The sequence below is a fragment of the Syngnathus leptorhynchus genome, chromosome 14, assembly GCF_054491065.1.
Source record: "Syngnathus leptorhynchus isolate UIUO chromosome 14, UIUO_Slep, whole genome shotgun sequence".
In the NCBI taxonomy this organism is placed as follows: Eukaryota; Metazoa; Chordata; class Actinopteri; order Syngnathiformes; family Syngnathidae; genus Syngnathus; species Syngnathus leptorhynchus.
In genome coordinates, this window is record NC_141208.1 from 5,468,500 (window position 1) to 5,491,671 (window position 23,172).

General features: G+C 47.9%; 2 protein-coding genes across 4 annotated transcripts in view; one reads left to right on the forward strand and one right to left on the reverse strand.

Annotated features, from left to right (window-relative positions):
- Positions 1-1,896, forward strand: part of dpp6b (dipeptidyl-peptidase 6b) — a 35,589-nt gene extending 33,693 nt beyond the window's left edge. Inside the window, exon 25 of the mRNA XM_085929551.1 lies at positions 20-1,896. Coding sequence (XP_085785677.1) covers positions 20-166 — 147 coding nt within the window. The 3' untranslated portion in view covers positions 167-1,896. The remainder of the gene's footprint in view (positions 1-19) is intronic.
- Positions 1,290-22,490, reverse strand: arhgap21b (Rho GTPase activating protein 21b). Of its 3 annotated transcripts, XM_085929550.1 has the most exons (25): positions 22,357-22,483; positions 22,016-22,240; positions 21,118-21,278; positions 17,430-17,591; positions 17,227-17,248; positions 15,463-15,555; positions 15,300-15,378; positions 15,169-15,223; positions 10,825-12,334; positions 9,872-10,018; positions 9,627-9,729; positions 9,466-9,511; positions 9,231-9,356; positions 8,855-9,154; positions 8,644-8,705; positions 8,433-8,575; positions 8,227-8,369; positions 7,995-8,153; positions 7,851-7,929; positions 7,709-7,782; positions 7,535-7,624; positions 7,293-7,460; positions 7,110-7,215; positions 5,289-5,320; positions 1,290-5,200 (listed from the first exon to the last, which is right to left on the reverse strand). In XM_085929550.1, the coding sequence occupies exons 3-25, from the start codon at positions 21,190-21,192 to the stop codon at positions 3,716-3,718; spliced, it is 5,259 nt and encodes a 1,752-aa protein (XP_085785676.1). In that variant the 5' UTR covers positions 21,193-21,278; positions 22,016-22,240; positions 22,357-22,483; the 3' UTR covers positions 1,290-3,715. The 3 variants fall into 3 exon arrangements, with proteins under 3 accessions (XP_085785676.1, XP_085785673.1, XP_085785674.1); XM_085929547.1 differs by having other exon boundaries at positions 8,227-8,575; positions 22,357-22,490; XM_085929548.1 differs by lacking the exon at positions 22,357-22,483 and having other exon boundaries at positions 8,227-8,575; positions 22,016-22,260.
- Between the last annotated feature and the right edge of the window lie 682 nt (positions 22,491-23,172).

Below are 23,172 nucleotides of genomic sequence, written 5' to 3' on the forward strand. Positions count from 1 at the left end.
AAATGGTTCCCCTGTTCAGATCTACCCGGACGAAGGCCACTTCCTACACAGCGAAGACACCCAAAAGCACCTGAGCCGCTCTCTGGTCAACTTCTTTGGGGAGTGTTTCCGGCTACCCGAAGTGGTGAAGGACGAGCAGCAGGACGTGGACGAGGACGATAGCTAAGCTTGACCGACAAGCCACCCCCGCCTCTGCCTCCCCCCCCCCCCCTCCCCCAGCCAGTGAACACAGCACAATATGCAACACAGAACAAAAAAATGCCACCCAAGTTTGAAGTGCCCAACCTGCACGTTGCAACGAGGCTGCCCGCTGTCCTCGGAGGAAAGGCCGACAAATCTACCTGCACCTTTCGAACAATCGGACGTGTCGTTCATGGAACCACTTAGGAGGACAAATCCTTGGAAATGCTACAAACCTGTGCAGGCAAGAAAATACAACCATGGGGAAAACTATGAGGTGCGCTCTATAACATAACCTCCAATCATATTTTCAGGCAGATTCTAATGCTCAATTTTGATCGTTTACGCAGCGCATTTATTATTGTGCTTGCGTGATTGATATTTTACGCAGGGTGATTTAAGGTCTGCTTTTAAACATGTTGAGAAATTAATGAAATTTTGATTGTGATTTCAATTTGGGCTTCTCACGATTGGAAATCCAAAATCTGCATTAGATGTCACAGAAGTTTGACATTCTTTTGTATGCTTGCTAATCCATTGAAAATGAAACTAACAATAAAAATGAAACATAGTCAGATTGTTTTTTCTCAAGAGCTGAGCATTATTTTCTATGTGAGGGCACAATTTTGTATAGCACTTTTGTTTTGGACGCCAGGAGACAACCTAATTTGATCTGTAATCAGTGAGTTTGAAAATCAAAGAGAACTAACATGGCGCCTCCAAGAAACCAGCACTTTTCAGCACAAAATATCGCCCCCTATTGACCCGGAGACTGAACTACCGGTTTCTGGTGATTTTGCCAATGAATTAACTGGTTGTTGTGCTCACAAGTACAGTACTCTGTTTGGTGTTTTCCGCCCTATTAGTGGTGTGTGTCTTTTGTATAAAGGAGTATTATGGTGAAACTAAAGGGAGAAAAAAAAATTCCATTGTGAGAGTGAAGTAAAGTTGTTTTTTTTCAATGTTTGTATCTTTTAGAATTGATCATTTAAATCTCAAAAATATATATTTAATCTCAAAGCGGTTTTCCTCATTTAAATATATTAAACTTGAAAACCTTGAAAAAGTTGCAATCATATTCCAAAAATATAACAATCTTCACAATAATAAACTTTTGATCCAGGCAATACCATTTTATTCTCATAAAATCACAACTAAATAATTCGACCCTTAAAGTATTTCCTTTTTTTAACTTACATAAACATACTGTGATTTGCTGGCAAGCCGTAATGAATTGTTTTCATTTTCAAGGTGGCCCTAATACTCCTTTGTACTTTTGTGACAAATCAATGGCACAATGTTGTAGTCCATCAAATGTGTACAAATATTTAAAAGGGTGCAATTTCTTTTTTCGGGGTGGGGGGGGGGTCTTCTTTTTAGTCACCGTGCCTTAAAAGTGGGCCGACGGTCAATGTTAGTAGCCCACTTGACAAATGGAAGTGAGGGGAATGTTTTTTTTGTGTGTGTTTGTGAACAAAAATCACACATTGTACAGAAATATCGGTCACACTTGACACCTGAAGTGCGTGAAAGATGTTATAATGGTTTGTAAATGGAAATTTACGATAAGCTTTTCTGGAACGTCCTCCATTTTGATGTCTCATTATGTTGTGAATTTTGTGCTAAATGGCTAAAACTTTCTCTCTCTACCAGTCAAATTACATAGCGTCAGTGGTTTGTAGTCAGCTAATGTACAAAGTGTATAAAATAAGACATTAAGCCTTTATGTACTATGTGCAACTTAATGTACATAAAGCATTTTGAACCGTTCCTTTTTGGCAGTTTGATTCAGACCCCCCCCTTATTTACTTTGCATCCCCAAGGGTGGAGCTAACCGTTGTTATGGAAGCCCAACAGTGCACTCTTGCGGACACCTGCTGCATTGCATGCAGAAAAAAAACGCAAAACAGTTGCTGTAATTATGATTACAACTGGTCAAACCCTAAAAAAAGGACCATGTATAGTAAGTAAAAAAAAAGTAAAGTAAGGCTTTGTTTTTGTAAAAAAAAGATGTATAAGTACGTTTTTTTTTTGTAGAAAAAATCAGTATGAAGGATTTTTTAAGTAAGGATTTTTTTTTTAGATAAAATAACCATGTACAGTAAAGGCTTTTTTAAGAAAAAAAAAGTTGACAATATATATGTCGCCGGATTGGACCCACCCTAAAACACAATAATTGCTCTATAGAACCAACTGTCACATCATTGCCATTGACACAATTTATTTCCAGTGTTTCCGGAGTCTGTGCACTTGTCTCCCAGTCAGGAGGAAGGCAGCGTTTGTGCGGTCCGTATCGGGTTTTGCGCTCCCTCGCACGCCGTACCAAAACTATCCACATGCATGGGCACAAAGTCAGGGATGTGCGCTCAGGGGCCTACAATTGGAGTTCCACTTGAGTTTTCTGGTACTGTCTTTTTCAATTGAATGGTTATCTTGATTTCATCATTAGAGATGCCAAATTGGGCTATAAAAGAGGTGGAATCAAACCAGCACCCTGCTAACTAGGGTAGGGTTTTGTTTTTTGATTCCAAATTCATTACTGTTTGGTTGATAGTTTTTGTCAATGGGACCAATTTGAACGGCTCCTCACCGCACATCCGTCACCGAATCATCCCGCAATGACTGTACTGAATCCCACGATGGAAATGTCAAGTAAAGCAGCTAAAACGTGACGTCTGTATGTACATTTAAGTTACCTATTTTACAGTGAATTTTCAGAATTCAAGTTGTTAAAAAGTACATTATAAAAACAAACCGTGGAAACAAAGTAGAAAATGTGTTAAGACCAGAGTGGAATGCCTCAGGAATGGAAGCTCGGCATTGTTCGAAAAGAAAAGCTGGAGAATGACAGACAGTCAACAATTAAAAGAAAGAAAAGGGAAAAAAAAAAAAGTCATACTAGTCACAGCTGTGTACTGTAGAACAAGACAAGATGGCACCCTAAACATTTCATTGTCAGGCACTTCCTATTGTGATTTCATTATTATTTTTTTTGATTATCCATATACTGCTCCCAACTTTTTTTGTTTATCTCAATTTTGTTCACTGCTCTTCAGTGTATTATTTAACATGTGCATACTTCAAGTCACGTGCGTACCTTTGGAAAAGCCCGGTCGTCAGTCGTTTGCGCGGATCGTACCCAAAAGTCGTTTCAAGTACACGATGAGCAGATATGTACTGTACATTTTAGCGTCAACACAAGCGGCTAAAGCTTTTAGTCGGCGTTACGGCGAGCACATCTGGACATTCTTCATTTGGTTACTGGTTCACATATTCTGTAACTCGTCTTGGCACAAAAATAGCTCATCTGCAAAAACTACAAATCTATTCTTTCATCAAATCTAATCCGACTCCAGCGTTCGTTTATGTGCCAGCTCCGTCCGTCCCCTCATCAGTCCTAATTAAAAAAATAGATGTAGGAACCGTATTTGTTCCATGCCTTCAACATGAGTACGGTCCACAGATGATGCGTACAACATGCTCACTCAGAAACATCACGCACGCACGTTAGAAGTCCTCTTTCACGTCCACAGACTCACAAGTACTGATAGAAGCGCGAGTGGACCACCTGGGAACTGGCCAGTTTATGTGGATGCGCCGTGGCCGACAAACTCAGGTTCTTAGCCTGCGGCACGTCGCCGTTTAAAGCCTCGGCGGCCCCGTGCGACACTTCCGAGGATGCCGCCAGGCCGTCGCGAGGCCTGCCGCCGAACGGCGCCCCCTGCTGCTCGGCCGGATCCAGGCTGACCTCGGGATTGCTGGTGCGGTGGCGTTCGCGCGCGATCCAGTCGCCGATGGAGAAGTCTTGGGAGCTGCATTTGGGTCTCAGGCGGTCCACGGCCGACAGTTCGGACCGCGAGCCCGAGCACTGGGGCCAGTCGCCCAGAACCGACAGCTCGGCAAAGTCCCGCTGGCCGCCCATGGTGTGCCTGCGACGGATGTTCTTCTTCTTACTGCGGCCCTCGACGTTGCGCTGGCTGCCCACGCCAAACATGTCGTCCACCGACATGCGCAGACGCACTTTCAGCCGGTCCGTGATCTTCAGTTTCCAGGCGGGCTCCGCTTTGTCCAGCTCGCCGCGGGACGACGAGCTGAGGCTGCCGGTGGAGCGACCTTTGACTGAAAGCTGCGACAATCTGTTTGAATCTTTGTCACCGCGGGACCCGTCCAGCGACGATTCGCTGTCAGTCTTCTGCCGAGCGGCTTTCTTCCTGGATAGCGTGTCGCACTCGATGAGCCTGTGGGAGGCCAGCGGTCGTGGGGCCTCCCGCCGTTCCAGACGCTCGGCCGCTGCCACGGCAAAAACGGAAATGTCACTCTCGCTGTCTGTCTCCGCCGGTCTGCCCTCGCTGAAGAGCTCGCTGCGCTCGTCGTCGGCATCGTCGTCCCCGCCTCGGCTCTCCGCCACCGAACGCGCTTCCGAAGTCAGCGTGTTGTACTCGCCGCCTCCAGTCGTGAAGGTCATGGACGACGTGGTGGAGTAGTCTGAGGTGATGGAGCAGACGTCGGCTCCCAGCCCGCCGGCGCCCGCGTCCTGTCCCGGTGCCGCCGTCCTGCAGCGCCTGGCCCTCGGCACCGAGGCCCGGGAGCTGCTGCTGTTCATTGTTCCGAGGTCAGACACCGTGTCGTCGTAGTTGGAGGGCGGGTCCGACGGCACCGCGTGGCAGTTCAGGCTCGGGGAGCGGGACGGCGACGCGTACGGGGAGCCGGCGTCACATGAGGTGGGCTTGAGCTCGGGAGGCACCTCAGATTTGTCAAGCTGTTCCTCGGAGCTGTTCTTCAGCTGCTCCTTTTGGCTAGCGCCCTCCTCTTCGTCCCCCTCAGTGCGACACTCTGGAGAGCAGGGGAGCTGCTGCTGACTCTTCCCCGGGTTCTCCTTCCTGGGGAACACGGCATCCAAGTCGTCGTCCGAGCTGCTGGGCTGCGCTTTGTCTTTGGGCTTCTTGCGCTTGCGGCTAGCGAAGAAGGAAGAGCGCAGCATCTCTTTGCTACACTGATCCTTCCCGGACCCCCAGAGGCTCTGCGGGCAAGACGACAAACCACACGGTCACGACGTGACTGAGCCAGGGTGGGAATTTGTGAGGAAGGAAACAAATAGAGAACGTCACCTTTGATTTGGAGGAGTCACTACATGCTGAATCTGCATCAATAAGGAGAGAATCATTAGTGGTCTGCCACCTTGAGAAAGCAAGTCAATTCCATAAAGCGAAGGACGGGCAAAAAAAAAAAGAAAATCAAAATAAAGAGCAGATTGATGGCTTGCTGATCTCATCATTGATAGACATGAGCTGGAAGAAGAGCAGCTGGATGGAAGCAAGATGACACACTCGACAAGGACAAGTAACCACACTAAGTAAGCGCTTGGTGGACACCAAGAAGAGGAGGCGGCAGAAAACAAAGCCTGAAATGACAGATGAACGCAGAGAAAAGAGAGAGAGCGAGCGAACGGGTTTGGGGGGGTGAAACCCCCCCCCGGCCGGCTGTTCAAACAAAGACTGACACAAGCGGCTCATGCTCGGGTAACGATGGAGGCAGCGACGGCACATCACGGACACAAACGTCAGTCACGAAGCATCACGTGTTGCCCGCCACTGACCAGCTGTAGACGCCCCCCCGCAGCCATCAGTGTGTGCTTGTAACGCGAGTCAAGTTCCTGTACAGAGCTACGGCCCTGAAATTGTTCTTGAGGTAGGATCGATGGGCTATTTACAGTTCAGACCAAGACAAGTGTTGCGGTGGTGAGACTGCGTACAAATCTAAAGATGAGCAAAACACAAAAGACGATAAAAGAAAAGCACGACGGGCGACGGACGCATAGACAAAATGAAATCAAAATGCCCCCCCCTGCCCTTGTTCACAACTGCAGTTAATTGAATTTAGTGTGTTGCTTTTGTCGCAAGTATCCAGCTCAGTTGCGTCCCGCCACGATGGCCCCGCCCCTCCCCAGACATCATGACAGATTAGGCCACATGACCGGAGAGAACCATACCATGCTACTTGTCCTCGCGATCAGCTTTAGAGACAACAAGAGACAGCAAAAGGGCTTTGAGAGAAGGTCCGACAGCACTGGCGCGTACGCCCTGGATGCAGGCAGGGTATTGCGTTCAATGTGAGACGTGCACACCACCACAAGGAAAATGACAAACATGGACTTCTCTTTCATCTCTTTTCCTCCCCCAATTTAAAAGCGCTGCGGGTTTCTGCAGACTAGGCAGCTACACTGGGCACAACACTCGTCCTTCTTCCTACAGTCCCAGCTGTCCACCACTGACAAAACTGAGTCCATCAGCGACATCATCGAGTGATAGACGCCGCCCACTTGGCCTGTGTCAAGATGGGGTCATGTGTGAGTGCTGGACAAGGGATAAGGGAGAGAAACAACACACTGCACACACACAAGGGTTAAGAAAAAAACTTCCATCCATTTGGCGTTAACTTTGATTTCCTTTCGGGGGGGGGGGGGGGGGGGACGTATGTGACGAGGAGGAAGGGAAGTAAAGAACTGAAAGAAAAGGAGTCGGCGACTCAACGCAAGGAGGAGGGGAGGAAAAGAAAATGGCTCGGGTGAGAGGAAAAGAAAAGAAATGAACAAAAATACCAACTTGGACAATTTGAGCTAGAACAATGAAAAGCAAAGAAATGAACAAAAATACCAACTTGGACAATTGGAGCTAAAACAACAACGGAAACACATTCTGTTGATAAATCAACTCAATCGAAAAAGGCTTACAATTTCCCAACGGCTAAACCGCAAATAATAAAACTATCTCAGCCCAAAGCATGTAAAAAAATAAAATAACACACATGAAGTTAATATTTCATACAATTTGACTAGCAATGGAACCAATCCAACTTTGCTGGCATGGACAAATAGTTGCTGCGTTGAAATGTGGGAGCGCGACGCTGAGAGAAACATCCCGGCGGCTTACCTGAGACTTCGCCCGGCACCGCCGCCGTGCGGCCGATGTTGGAGAGCAGGTGGTCGATGTTGGGCACGGGCTGAGACTGCACCGTGCTCTCCTGCTCGGATGCCGTCTGCGGGGAGGAAAGTCAAGTCAAGGCTTGGCCAAAAGCGCGCCGATGACGCCGGCGACAAACGCGAGGCCACGTACGACGGGATCTTCATCGCAGTCTTCGGCGAAGAACCACTCGTATTGCTGGATTAGGTTCTCGATTATCTTGCACTGGTCGGGCATGTGGTTGACCATGTTGGTCATGTTGTCTTCGGAGGTTCGTACCAACGTCGGGCCAAACACAATTGCCAGGTTGCGAGGTTCCATCTAAACAGACACCGTGATGACAAATGAGGGATCTTTCTTTCAAAAGAATATGCGCAGCTCTTTATATGTGGCACCTTGTTTTTCTCACAGTTGTCGGAAACCTTCTTGAGGTGAGCGCAAAGATATTTAAGGGTTTCATAGTGGTGATCAGGCAGTTTGTGGATCTGAGGGAGAGAGGAGAGTCGTTGCCAGCGCGCCTCGCAACAATCCCGCTTGACAAAAGAAAAGTGCTGTTGCAGATTCCTTACCAGCTTCTTTAGCTCCTTAAGTCTCTCAACAGAGTCCTCGGTTCTGCTGGCTTCGATAAAGTCGGCGTATTTTTCTGTCAAGGAGACCCAGAGAAGTCTTAATGATGGACTCACTTTTGGGAAATGCCTTTGAGAGTCTCACCGTTTGTAAACAGGGGCTCGGGCAGTTTTCGGAAAAAGGACTTGAGTAAGCTACTGATGACATTGAGATCCCTCCATTTCTGCAAAGAAGCAAACAGATCGTTGAAGTACAAAGCGCCAAGTGAAGACGCGTGCGGCCACTCACGTCTTCTTGCACGTCGATGTCGGCGATGCCTTTGGTGTTGAGCTCCTCCTGCATGTTGGAGATAGCGGCGTTGTTTCCAGGAACTCGGTAGATGCCCGTGTACTCCAAGCCTCGCTCCTCCACCACGTTACAACACACCTCCACGATCAGGGGAACCAACTAGAAAGCAATAGCATTCAAATTCAGCAAAAGAATTAAGACCTTTGTGAGCGAGTGTGGCATTCGTGCTCACCCGATTGCTCAGCGCGGGCGGACAGTCATCCAGGCGCACTCCAAACGTGACGCCCGCCGGCGTCTTCTTTTCAAAGGGCTTTCGCATGATGCCCGGAATGCCGATTTTCCACGCTCCTCTGTCCCTGGGTGGACTGGCCTCATCTGAATCATAAGGCGGTTTTAGTGGGCAAGCGATGGCGTAACGGTGGCCGTCTTTGACTTCACCTCTCAGTGTCCTACGCTCTTCTGATTTGGGCGAATGAGGGCTGTGGCTCTTGCTGTCCGTCTTCCCTCCCAAAAAGGCTTGTTTGATGCTCAAGGACTGACGGGGAGTTTTGGGCGAAGGCTCAGACTTGCTGCTGGGTGCGCTGAAAAGTCAAGAAGGCCAAAGATGAGCCTGATCATTTGGGACAAATAATGATTCCAGTCTGCAGACCTCATCATGTTGTATTCTTTGATCTTCCGACTGATCAAATCCTGACTTGTTACGGCGGGGTTCTGAAAAGGCAGACACTTTTCTTATTATAATAACACAAAACAAAAACATGCGCTATTTTGCAACACACTTCAAATCCTTAAAAAGTGCGCCTCGTGTCGGAACACGTCCAATTGACTCTTTTGTTTCCCTTGGTGACACGCCCACTCACCTCTTCGTCGGGATTACTGTTTTCCTGAATGACTTTAATCCAAGTCAACATGTCTTCCCTCCCTTCCGCCTGGAATAAGTACTCGCTGTCGGAGGTGGTCAGGCGCAGCACGTTCTTGCGCCGCGTTTCGCTGTAGGAGATGTCAATCAGGCAGGCCTTAACGCTGATTCGCAGCGGCTCCTCGTCGGGCGGCGTGGTGACGTGCGAGAGGGCGTCTTTCCTGTCCCTGAACAGTGTCAGCGTGTGACCTTGTAGAACTGCATACATCTGCTTCCATGATTTCATTCCTCCGCTAGCACGCTACAGAGAGGAGACACGGCACACGTGGTAAGCAACATCAAAACAACTACAGCATAAGCTAACTATCCGGGCATACCTTATTTTTATCGGTAGAAAGTTGGCGAAAGTTGAGCAAGCCTTCCTTGGAAGAATCCATAAAGATATCTGCGGAGGAATCTCTTCGTGATCCAGAGTCCCCGGAAGATTTATGACCGTCCAAAGCCTGTCACACAAATATCCTTTGTAAAGGACGAATAGATATCCCCGATATGACAACACAGTGCTCATTAGCACACATCATTACAGTTCTGTGAGCCACGATGGCAATTCACCTTTTTCAAGCCCCGGAGACTCGGCATATGCCTACTAGAAGATCGTCTGGGGAAAAAAAACAAAACACAAAAAAAAAAACATTAGCATGAATTCATAACAAAGTAATCCAACAAATTGAAGAAGAGACAAAAGCAATGATGGGACATAAGTTTGAACATACCCTCTGCCCTCTTCTTGGTAATTGTCCAGACCTTCATCGTAGGATTTAGAGCGCTCCGTTTGGCTGGCAGATTCCGACTCCAGCAAAGCACTTCTCAGGGACTCTGGTGCAGAGCGTAACAGTGACTTGCAATTCAGTTATGAGAGTGAATGTACCAACAAGCAACAAACAAATACATAGTAAATTGATATATGGCAGTGTACTGACACAACTATGACCCACAAACCAAGCACAAAGTCTTTTACCTTGGTCATGTGACAGCTGTCGGCGAATGGGAATACATGGAGAGTCGGGACTTGAGGGACCGGTAGCGACGGACGGTGGCACGGATATGACAGCGGAAGGTGGAATAGGGACAGCGTCCCTGTCGACACTGGGGCTGACGGGCTCGTCTACCGCAATGACAAAAATACAAGTGATCGTAAAAAAAAAATGCATCATTTGCTATGCAATAAGCAAAAGCAAATTATGGATGTAAGTGGGGGGCCATTGAAAGGGATCGTCGACGGTGGCCCTGTAGCCTAGCCTGCTCAATCAAGACATGGTTTCCTCGGGCCATGGCACCAGTCCCGGAATGGTAGTCCTGGTGTACTGGCACTGTCGCACATTGCTTTGTGGGCACCAGGCCTGTCAGGCCAACTCCACCAAACAACAGAACACCCAGCAAACATTACCGGACAATTTCAAATGCAAACCCACAGCACAAATGAGTGGAGAAAACCAAATGGCTGCCCAACGACGGGTCCGGTTCGAGCCATATTTTCAGCAATTGTATTCAAATATGTAATATGCATTTACAAACAAATGTAAGAAAATAAATTCACTTGACAAGGCCTTTAAACATCATTGTTATGAAAATGTATTGACTGTACATTATGAAAGCAGTCTGGGCTGATGAGTCTTTCCATGATATTGAATTTTCCAGTGTAGCACTGCCATTAGTACACTTTAAATGCCACTGATCCCGATTAATGTCAGCGTTCGAGGATGAGGCCTTTGTTTCTGAGCATCTTGGCTGAATTAAATGTACACAAACCACAATGCACTGAAATGAAATAGGCAATTACATAACTGTGCGGTGCACAAGCTCAACAAACGTTCATCTATTTTCAACCGCTTCCTTTGTCGGCCCGCCTCGTGTTACTACGGCTGTTGCCGTGACAACGACGAGCTTCAAACTCATTTGGTTTCCTCTTACCGATGAATGGAATTAGATCCAACGATTCGTCGAGGTTACTGGAGCAGGAGGTGTGACGTTCCTCGAGGCGGCGTATATGCATCTCTCGCCGCGCGTCGTTAGGAAGCCAGCACGTCGCCACGTCTGCTGTGGAATCTGCGCCGTCGTCATCGTTCACGGCCAAAATGTAGGAGTGTTGGCGCAGAGGGCTGGGGTGCTTTGCGGCGGGCGGCTTTGGCCTCAGGACCACGCCGGACTCAGAGAGGCTACGTCCGGCCGGCTGGCTGCGAGACTCTTGGTGGCTTGGCTTGAGGACGGCAGACCGCGGGGGCATCTGCTTTTGAGCGGAACACGAAGAGGACCTTTTCCCAAGCGAGGCCGCGTCCCTCTCGGCCTCAACGGGCTGCACGCTTTCGGCTCTCGACCTGTTGGGACCTTGGTGGTTGGTGCGGCCGGCGTGGTTTGCATTGACTAAAGATTTTTGCTCAGCGCTTCTTCTCGTTCCAAAATGCGTGGACCTGTCCGAAAGCACGAGTGGGGAGTGGGTCTGGAGAGAATCCGCTCCTTTATTGTACACGGGATTGTGTGGCCCCCTCTGGCCGTTGTTGTATCCAACAGAAGGCCTGGACAGCGCGGCCTGTCTGGGCATAGACTGTCTACTGGGCCTCGTACCAGGTTCTGCCCCCCTCCGATATCCCATCCCCTCATCTGTTGGGTCAACATAGCCCGTGGAGCGTGAGCGTACATTATGCAGAAGGCCATCTTGAGACATGCTCCTCGGCGGCCAGTTCCGAGGACGGCTCATCCTCTCGGAACTGATCACGCGGTCCTGGGAGGCGCTGCGTGGGGCCACTTGGAAGTGGGGGGGAGGTCCGTGGTACGAGCGTTCGTGGGAAATGCTCCTCCTGCGTATTCCCTTCGGGCCCCAGGCTATCTGGGGAGCGTGATGGGAGGTTTCAAAAGTGTTCTGATTGGAAGCTCGCAGGCTATCGAGCCTCTCCTGGATGGTTCGACTACCGTGAGAATGGATTCCTTTGTTGTCAATGTATTCCCTGTACGTTTGGTAAGTTCGCCAATCGATATTGGCTTGGCCTCGATACGGGGCTTGTCCTGGCCCGCCGGGATAGACGTCCGCCTTTCGAGAGTGCGGGTACTGGGCTAATGACGCAGGCCTCGCCCTCAAAAGTGCCGGGTCCATGTAATCTACACGATGCGCTGGACCCATACGGTGTTCGGGCGGAACCACCATTGTCCTCACGCTGTCGTTGCGCATGCACACCGCCATCTGACTTTTTGGATACGATTTCGGAGGAAGGGACGGGGGCACGGTGATCTCCTTGCGGTAGCCGTGGTCGGAAGGTGGCAGCGCCAACGAGACCCTGATGCCGGGACCCGCCGAGTCCATCGCCTGGGCCATGCCCGGAGGCTTACAGTCTACTCTGGGGTAGCATACGGAGGGCGGCTCAGGAATGTGACAGGCATTTCCACTGTAGCTGCTGTGGCCGCGGAGGTAGGCATCCTGGGAGTAGGCCTGGAGACAGAGCAGTAAACTCGTGTTAAAATAGACAGGAAGGTGTGCGTGATAATCAACAGTGAGCTACTGGATGCAAGTCAAGTGTAGCATAACTGCTAGTGGAAGCGTAAGCGTGTGTGTGGGGGACATGTTGCAGTGCGAGTGCGTGGAGGCATTGGCAGTTGAGGAGCTCTTTATTGTGAGTCACACGCTAGAATGTCTCATGAAAAAATACCAGACACAAACTGCTGAAGCATTTTTTTGCGGCTCACATTTTCCTTCCAAATACGCATGTCGTTTTAAGACAAGCAAATATGTGGACCGATGCACCACGCGTTCACATTTACACACGTCAGACTAACAGATGCCTCAGACAGACAGGAGGTTCCCTCCCTGATAGTGAGAGCTATATTTAGCTCCAAGGCCTTTATGAACATGGACAGCAATCATTTGTGTGGCATTTATTATCGATTTCCTTTTTCGACGGTGGTTCAGTACTAACCGCACTGTTCTTAATATTCTCTTTGAGCAACGAGCAAATGGATGTAATGGTATGGGGACTTTGAACCAGCTCACGTTTAAAAAAAAAAAAAAAAAAAAAAACCTTACATAAGGCTGTGTGGGCAACAATCAATGTGTTTGGCTATGTTCCCCGCCCTTTGCAAGACAGCATAAGCAAAAGAGTTCAGAGGTCACTGGTCTTTATCACTATAATGATATGTGACAAGTTGGAATGAAGCCTGGGCGAGGTATGACGCTCTGAATCTAACAGGTAACGTGGTGAATCGGCCATTTGGACAGAACATCTCAACCCACAGCATGGAAGTGCCTCGTAAAAAAAAAAAAAATCAACAGCAGCAGCGTAAAGCTGCCCGCCGCCTCCAAGCACGACACGGACATGCGTGTCGTAACGTGCAAAATGTTTCCGCCACACATTAATGTCAAATAGCTAACTAGTCAGCAGTTTGCTTACCAGATGAGTTGTATCCAGATAAGGAGGCGGCCGTTTGAGCGTGTGAAAACGAGAGCGTTCGAGAAATGAAGACAGAAAGAGAGAAGGGAAAGCAGCAGAGACAAACATGCAGTCAGGAAATGATCCGATTAAAAAGGAAGAACATCAAACAGATACAAAAAAAAAAAAAGCCAGAATTTCACATGCTGGAAATAGTCTCTCGCGCAACAGCGATACGCCAAGCGGGAGAAGCGGCGCCAGCCAAGCGGAGCGTTGCCACGTTACGACCTGCCTGTGACAGTGGCTTCTTTCTGGGCGAGGCGGCGGGAGCACAAGCTCGCCTCTCATGTTGCTGTTAAGCCTCCGCCACGCACGCTCGCTCGCATCCACATTATTACGCTAACTGAATGAGGTGCCTCCGGTCGCTCTACGTCTGCCTTGCCCGCCCGCCCTTCTTCTGCTGCTGCTGCTCACATGACAGAAGCAGGAGCAGCTGCTGATTATACATTCCGCTCTGATGGGAGAGCTCCCCCTCCCCTCCCAAGCTTCCACCCTCCTCCACCCCCAAGCATCAACCTGTTCAAAACACAAGGCAGTCAGCTGATTTTATCCACTCGGTTCCGCTTATCATCCATTCTTTCTTTTCCCGTCCGTCTCTTGGCATTTCCTCCTCTTGCCTGGCATACAAGTACCTCTCTTTCTCTCTCTTTCTCCCAGAGTGTCGCCTCTCCCAATATCTTTGCTAAGCAACTGCTGCCTGTTTCCAAGCAGTCCGCGCGTGCTGCCTCCTACAGTCCAATGTCATGTCGTCAGTATGCGTTCCTCTCCTCCTCCTTTATTGGACAGACTTTGCCGCTCTTTCTGCCTTCACTGAGTTCATTTTCGTGTAGCTTCAGGTCGCCTGATGTGTGATAGAAGAGAGGCACGCTTGCTGTGGGGTGTATGGGGAAATAGGTCACTTGGAGCTCGCCACCTCAAATTGCTACAAACAAGTGTTAAACAAACACAAGCGAGTATCCGTTAGCGCAAAATAATGCTTGCCAATTGGTTGACAAGCTCTGACGCTGGCTTGAAACTGTGGCCTTGGGCTTAAAACCCCCATTTGAAACACGAACCCTTGTTGTAATTTATTGAATTATCGATAAAGATATGGAAGAGTACACAGGGGAGATTTCAGGTTAATAGCCATTAGGTTTCATCATATTAGCCGGCTGTCAAATGGACATTTCTTAGCATCCGCACGTACCGTAGCACTTACGAGCTGAGTGCGGATTCACTTTGCTCTTAATGTGCAGAGTGCAAACGTTGGCGGTGGTCTGCAACGCAAGCTAACCTAGCTGATTTTCATCCCACCGTTTCGGTGGGGTGCAAAAATCAAACATTTGCAGATATGAATCATTCAGGGAAGGGCGTCCGCCGTAAAAACTGTCATGAAGATATCATGCAAGTCACACCCCAGGTGAGAAAATCCAAACGTCGTGAAGGTGCATCGGCAGACAGCAATGAAGGCAACAAGGGCGCGTGTGTATTTGCACACACGTCAAAGTTGCTCTCTCCCTCCCTCCCCTCCAGCCACGAGTCACTTTGGAATGTTGCTTTCCAAAGCTCCCATATTACATGACCTACACAGCACGGGCCGACCTGATCATCGTTTGGCTTGAACGCATTTTGCGCATTTCAACATGACATCTCAGTGACGTAAAACTGAAAAGCTGTTCTGGCCTGATTAGGAGGCCTAGATAAAGAGCTCTGATGGGATGTCTGCCTTTTAGTAGTCCCGTCCCAGAGCAAAACTGGAACAGCTCTCTGGGATGGGATGGGAGGGTCGGACCGTTCTATTCTGAAAACAGAACAAGTTGTACTTGTGGGAAAAAGCAAAAAAGGTATGGGAGATGCATACCAGCTGCAATATGTCCTCGTCTTTCGGCATCACACAAAGTTCCAGGAAGTCGCCGCTGTGAGGAAGTGAAAGAAAAGCTCGTTCACATAAGTCACCCAAAGCCGACGTGAAGCATCATGAAGAGGTCTCACCTGTCTTGGATCAAAGATATAACCTCACAGTAAGCTTTCCCGATGATACTTGCTCCATTCACCTTCACGATGCGATCACCTAAAAAGACATATCACAATCTGCATGGCTCGCCCAGAAGATTTTGATTTGGTCAGGAACAAAAGATGAGCGTACGAGTCGTACCTGTACAGAGACCAGCTCCGTGTGCGGGACCGCCCTCCTTGACTTGCTTCACAAAAATAGTGTCCATCGGCTCCAGCCTGTTGCGCTGTCTCCCTACCAATGAGAAAGTAAACATGTGACATTCGTGGAGGGCTTTTCCCATCGCCACCGAGGCGTTTCACTGAAACAGGAACTAGAATGGTCAGCAGTAGACATTTACTGTAAACGAGAGGCATGTGGAAAATAGGAGCGCTACAGGTGGGGGCTTGATCTTGACTAAAGCACCCAGACCAGTGCTTGGCCCACATTGAAGACAAATCATACAAGTGTATCTCAATCGGGGGAAATTGTATGTGGGCTTTCGCAAGGTGGATAAAAGCCGCTAGCGCGAGGAAAACCAGTTTGCTCGGCCAGTCGCTGTTTCCTAGCAGCTGCACTGAAGAGGTGGGAGGGGGCTTCAGAAGAAAGATGAGTGTGAAAGAAAGGGAATAGGAGTAGGTGGAGTGACAGTGGGCTCAGCTACACTACTCCCACTCTTTCCTTTCACTCACCGGTGTCCACAGTCAAAGCTTTGGACGTAGTTAACATTCTGCTAGTGAGTCACTACACCAGAGTGGAGTGGAATGAATGGAAGCTAGCCTGAGAAGGATAATGTCAGGTGCCAAGTGCTATCCATGCAGGAAATCATTTCTGTACGTATGTCCTTTTTTTCTCCTCCACAGAATCTTAGTCATGCTCCAGCACCCACATTATGTAATGAAGAGTACTATAGTGCAATCAGCCACGCTCCCTCTAGTGGCCAGTTGTCGGTGGAAAGGCACTGTCCATGAACATTCCTCATGAGGACAGCAGGTTCAAGAGGGTTTTCTGTAAGATGTCAACGACATGAAGCTTAAATTTTGCTTGCCTCCGGTGGCCGATAAAAACAAATTGTCTAAATGAACATTTTGTCTCTCGAATAAAATAGTACGATGTTGGGTACCGGATGTGCAACATTTGCAAGTGCGGCCAAACTTGGACCTGGTTGGCGCTGTAACAGAGGAGCTTTGTCTTGAGAAGCTGCAGACTCCAATACAATAAGATAATTGATGACGGCGTTCAACTGTGCCGGCCGGGTTCATGCAAGTGGAGCACTCTGGTTCGCTCTTGTGCAATGTTTGTTTGTGTTCATGAATTGCATAGCATTGGACAGTTTGTGAATTGACGCAATTCATTTCTATTTCAGTTGTTTTGAAGGCATAACTGTCAAGATGCTGTCATTGTGTAAATCGGAGGCCGTTTCGGGGTCAAATTCTTAGACGGCACACTCGATTACGAATGCCGTCTTCTCTCGGCGTTCGTCTGCCTCATGGCGACGCTGAGGAAAGTGTCGTCAGTGGATTAATATGGTGTTGCGTTGTGCGAGACGCCAACAAAGATGACTTGGGATCAAATTTCACTTCCTCAACATGTGCATGATGGATTCCAGCAGGGCTCGCATTCCTTTCCAAGTAATACAAACATAACTGGAATCACTGGGCAAATTCCAGCGACAACACGCTTTTATGAGCACGGAGACAATGCGAGCGAGTACGCTGAATAGCTTTGCCAAACAAAACCTGGAGAGATACGAGATACTACATATGATATAAAAAGACATTCTGACAGCACAATGAGTTCTTGGACCATAGCTTAGGAGTGATTTCATCGATTGTTTTGACATTGTTCTTTGCGTACAAGGAAGCTGAAAGTCATCGCACGTCAGAGTCACTACGCTGTAGGAAACACTTGGATTTCATTTCTTACCTCTGCACCCGACATCTTCCCCCTGTAAAAAAAATTAATAATAAAAAAAATTAGTCAATCAGGCAATGGGAACATAAATTCAAGTACAGTGGATCCCGTTTATTTATGGAGAATAGTCCGCTAACAGCATATAATTGAAATGTAGGAGGGGTGCTATGCGGCGGTCCACAGTAATCCAATTAAAATGACCGCCAGACATTTACCAGGAAGTAGTGCATGGACGACTCCGGTGGGTAGACGATGAAGTGCCGCAGCGTGAAGCCAAATCCGTGAGAAGTGCGACGTAGAAGCACCGTTTTGGGTCGTGGCCATGAGAACGACTCATCTTCTCTCGGGTCTAAGCCTCTCCACTCGGCAGAGTCATTCTGTAGAAGTTCAAAAAGTGGCAATTATGGAAAACATTTGAATCAGAGGTGCGACCATGATTCAACATTTGCTTTTTTTCATTGGGAAAACAATGAACGGAAGAAGAATGTCAACTTTGAGGGCTTTGAACAACCCGCGTGTGTGTGTTTACTGACTATTTATAAGCTCACACCTTGGTGGTATCAAGTGTGCAGTAACACAGTCTCCTTATGTACCCGGACCCGCCCCATATCGTCTTCCATGGTTCAACTAGCTTCAGGAAACGCCTCTCTTCTGCCCTGTATTCCCACAATTAAAAAGCAGCTCTACCCTCCCTCCTATGAGCTTGCGTTGATGTCCGGACAGACATGCCAGCTCATCGCGGAAGTGAATCATCTAAAAGAAATTCACGCAAACAACTATTGATGGCGTTACTGATTGAGCAGACAATAAACACACTCAAGTCTCCACGCGGTCGCGACAGACCGTTTGGAGTAGGCCGCTGTCATTGACACAGCTGTCGGGAGGGGAGAATCCAATGTGTGCGGCCGGCTGAGTTGAAAAAAAAAACAAACAGCGGCAAATGTTTACTCACGAGCCGGCACCTTTAAAAGAGCCGAGCGGCGACTGTGAGCGTCGCCAGATGACGAGCGACACGTGGCTCGTTCCCAATACACGGCAGACACTGAGGCAAGGGTTAACAAATTGAGCGTTTGCTTTATTTCTGTCTGGCCGGGCTGGGAAACGTCACACAGGTGCAGCTGACACCCGACCCGAGTGTTTCTGATCAAACTTGCAGAACCGGTCGCGCTGTTGCACTCGGTTTGTTTTGAAGATGACAGCGCCGCCCGGTTCGTAGTGAGATGATTTGAGCTCTGGAATCTTTGGTGCCACATCCTCCAATGCACAGCCGGAGGGGCACTTCTGCTGTGATGACAACAAATGGATCAAATTAGATGCTTGAGATGCCGGCCGTCCGGCAAGCAGGGTTGTGGGAGGCGCATGTGGTCATTCCCCATCCTTCTGATCTTAATTTGGGGGCGATGAGAGGGTGGGGGCCTCCTGACATGCCGAGCCAGTGCAGTTATCATTGCCACATGCATGTAGTTAATATTGTTGTGACATTCCAGCTCAATGAATCCCAGACATTTCTCTACTTTCTGGACCCAAAGTGCAATTTCATCAAATGGGAGCAGGGCAGGGTCACATCAGAAGGAGACACATACACACAGTACAACCTGAGGGTCTCTCACACACTTATGAGTCACAAGCATGCATGCCAGTATGATACGTACAAACACAGCCTTGAGCTGAAAGATTATTCAAATGATATATTTGAGAGATTGCCCTTTTTAATGGACCTTAATCACAGATGCCACAAACAGCCAAGTTCATTCTTTGCAATACGACCGAGATGTTTACACTAGCAGAGACAACGGCCTGGGCACGCAGACAGTTCAATCTAAACACTTTACTTTTTTTCCAGTAAACTGCATCGCCTACTAGCCTTTTAAAAGAGTCCACGCTTTAGCAACAGTTATCCCTCCAAAAAATGATCATCCCTCTGGAGATGAAATATGCACACTAAAAAGGGAACTCGAATTTCAACTTCTTAATAACAAATATTACAACACGCCAGCCCTTGGCCTGTGTATTTAAAAAGTGACACTACCAGCACGCACGGCATGACAGCTGCGAAAAAGACCTAAAAAAGGTGTGAGGGGCCCCATCCTGCTGGTCTGTGGGCTGCTTGCTAGATTCTACACCACGCTCCATCCAAAGTGAACACTTTGCTGTGAAGTCTTGGCTAATGACCTGGGGGATGGAGGGGGGGGGGGGGGGGGGCATTGGAATGCGCTGGCTGTCCCAGTTTTGGAGTGCAGGACAAGGTTTAGGACTCAGTATCTTTGATCTGACTCACAGCTGGGGCCAGAACTGACCCTTTTAGTTTACCTTGATTTGGATCTTGTGCGACGGGTGATTTGCATTGGACTCCCTTTCGTTCATGTATCGGGCGAGAAGGGGCAAAGCTCAAAACCTACTGAGACATGGCATGCGCTACCACAAGGCAACAGGAAGTAACAGACTTCTTCTATCCAATTGCGGCTCCATTTTCCCTTCCGATCGCCATCACTGAGCCATGGCGTGCCCGCGCAGGGGCTTCTGTGAAAGGCAGCCGCTCCAAATGAGATAAACGCTGACCTTTAATGAGGCAAAGACCCGTGGGGGGGGGGGGGGGGGGGGGGGGGGACTCGATGGCTCAGATTGTCCATATTCACCCCCCGCAGCGCTTAATATGGATCGTGCTTCATTATTCAAAACAATCATCTATTTCATTCTGCTCTCATGCCCCCCACACTGGGCATAGCAAAAAAAAAAAAAAAACCACCACAAGCCTCCTAAAACACAAAATTAATCATCTAACGCGACCGTATGGAGCCTCGAGTAATCAGGAAAATGTTACCACAGACATTTCACTGATAAAAGCAGATTGATTGGTTGACTCAATACGTGAGCAGAGAAATCCAAGTTGTGATAGGGAGAGGAAAACCCCCCAAAAACAACACCAACAAAAAGGAAAGCATGAGCTGAATGAGACAACTCAAACTAAACAAAGCCAAGAAATAAAGCCAGAGATAAAACATGCTTTTTCCTTTGTTGCAATAAATAAAGTCAAGAGAAAAATACAAAACATGCAGAACAATTTTAATTTCGGTTTATGGTGCGTATCTGAGTAGTCAACGATATGCTGTCACGTACATGTCGATGGGATATCGAGTGGCGTTGTTAAATGACAAAATAAGCACCACAAGTAAAGAGCGCAGACTCCAGGGGGGATTTCCACTGCCACATTAACATATCAATTGGTTGGTGGTGCGGCCTCATTAAAAGTGGCATTTCCAAAAATCAAACTCTGCTCTCGCATCGCACCTCCAATCAAGTTCAAGCTTGTTGCGACTTCCTCAATTTGACTCATCTAAGCGTCGAAGAGGATTTGGTAGCTGGCTCATGATGATAAACGCAAAAAAAGCAGATCATGTGTTTATTTTTCTTGGCTTTGTTGTGACTCTCAAATGGCCAGTGTTTTGTGAAAGGATACTCGGTCGGCGCCAGCTGCCTCCCAAAAACATGAATTGTGGCAATAATGGAAGGAAAACTAATGACATCATCTAATTGCTTTAATATGCATCATTTTCTGTCTGTTCCGAGATATTCCGACTTGATTCACGCCACTGCTTCAGCCGTTTGAGTATGCACATGACCCGGGTTCATAAACACGCGCAAGAAAAACGTAAACACCAAACAGAAATAGTGTAAAAACTTATGAACGGAATCCGACAGGGGTTGTTACACGCACAAACAGCTGGGCCAAAGTGTCAAGCCCTTGTCGTCACTCCACCCCCACAGCGGACTCAACAGAGCGATGACTCTAGAAACCCTGAATCAGCTGCCCCCCCCCCCCCACGACCATCACCCTTCAGCACAAAAAAAACAAAAACATTCATGTTCGCAATCTAAAAATATAAACAGTAGATTGTTACTCACCTCACAGAATGATAATCTCGCTTGTTGTCGCTCCAGATTATCATCACAAGAATGAGCCCAACGTGACGCCATCATTCACCTTGATCTAAAATCCTCTACGCCAACATCGGCAAAGGTACCTTCTGGTGGAAAGCGAGAATATTTTTTCCTGACCGCATCACCTAATCCATTTGGAAGAGAAAGCACAAAAAGAGACTTGTTTTACGTTTGTTTGTTGTGAAGAAGTGCAAAAGTAACTCATCACGAGTGTTGACACCATGGATGACCAATTTTGTCAAATAAGCGAGGTGATGCTGGGGAAAGTGATCAAAATTAAACTGAGCTTCGTGATGCCGGTACTACGGCCGGCTGGGTTATAGTTGGGCATTTAGAGAGAGTTTGAAATGTAACCGACAAAGCACATGGACCAATGGTCAGGGTTTGTTGTCATGGGTCCGACGGAGCGCAGCAACGTGGACCGCCGACAACGCATCAATGACCAGCAACAAGTGAGCCAAGGGAGGAGAAATGTGTCTAACAAATAGGTTGCCAAACCTGGAAAACGAATCTTATTCGAGAGCACCTATGCCTTCGTGAATATGATATTACACGCCGCATCGCCATTATAGTCGCATCTGGTTTTGCGATTTAAAAAAAAAAAAAAAAAAAGATGGCTAGTTTATTGTTCGATTTCGACGCACGAAATGAGCGTTTCGGACTGTTCTCACGCTACTCTACTCTGATCAATTCGTTCACTACTTAAACTATAAACCCTCTCAACGTAGCCGAATGTCTTTTCTGTGGTTTGCGCGGTGCGTGTTCAATTTTATAAAAAGGTAACTTTATGAAAGGTAACTGCGGCGAGCGGCTGCTAGCTGGTTAGCAGCCGTGCTAACGGCTGGAGTTGAAACAAAGTTACCTGAGTAGTTACGGGGCGTCGTTCCAGGCGAGCAACAGCGATAAAGGCGAGTAAGCCCGATAAAAACATAGCAGACGGCCTCCGGTATGGGTAGACGTTGACATAATGACGATTATTTAGAGTTGAAACGGCGTCCCACACAAGGGAGGCGCATGGTGTAGTTCAGCGGTTGGATTTTTTTTTTTTCCTCTTCCTTCGAGCGTTCCCAACTCCCTGGGAGTCCACCTTCGGTCAACAGGACACGATCAACCAATCACACGCTGCCTTGCATTTGATCCGACCAATCACGCATGACTTTACACAACGTAGCCACAGCGCAGCCAGAAGCTTGTGTACAGTACCTTCCAGACAAGTTTAATTTACCTAACCAGAAGTAGAATGGCTTATCTAACTTAAACAAAAAAAACGTGTATCGATTTACATATATTATTCTTCTCCTTGAAATGTTAAATATAAATAAAGAATCGGGGTCACGTGTTGAGGTTCAATGGGAGGTCGATCCCGGCTGGCATGTGGATGGCAGTGCACGAGGAATGTGGGTGGATTCATACCGTTTGCAGAATAGTCTGTGGTGGCCATTTAAGTGCTCTGCACGAACACACTATTCTCTACTCCAGCAACGAAACTGGCCCAATCTGAGAGGCTTGCTGTGCTCCGATCCTGGGGGCCCCCGACAAATGTCCTCTTTATTCCCGTGGAAGAGAAGGGGCCACCTGTTTCTTTTGGCCATGGTTGGCTTTTGTTGCGGCTGGGGTCAATTCAGGCAGGATACTTTCACAAAGCTTTCCTGTCAATGTCTACATATGCACACACAATTGTCCACTGGTTACAGCAGTCCACTGTGATGAACGTATTTTTTTCTGAATTTTGTAGGCTCTACCTTTTTTTCTCGTTCACTAATATTGTTGTCAGATGCAATAACGCAAAAAATAGTGATGAAACTTATAATTAAAACCAATGATTGAATGAATATTTTGGGCAAACAGTCCAATGCAATTCCACTGCCATGTCAATTGACCCGTCTTCAACAAAACCAACTTAATAACACTTGACAATGCTGTCCTATGTGATTAAATTTTTCCACCAGGGAATTACAATTACTGGTTAGGAAGGTCAAGCTGTGAAGCCAGCAATATTCCCATAGCGGAGAGTGAAAA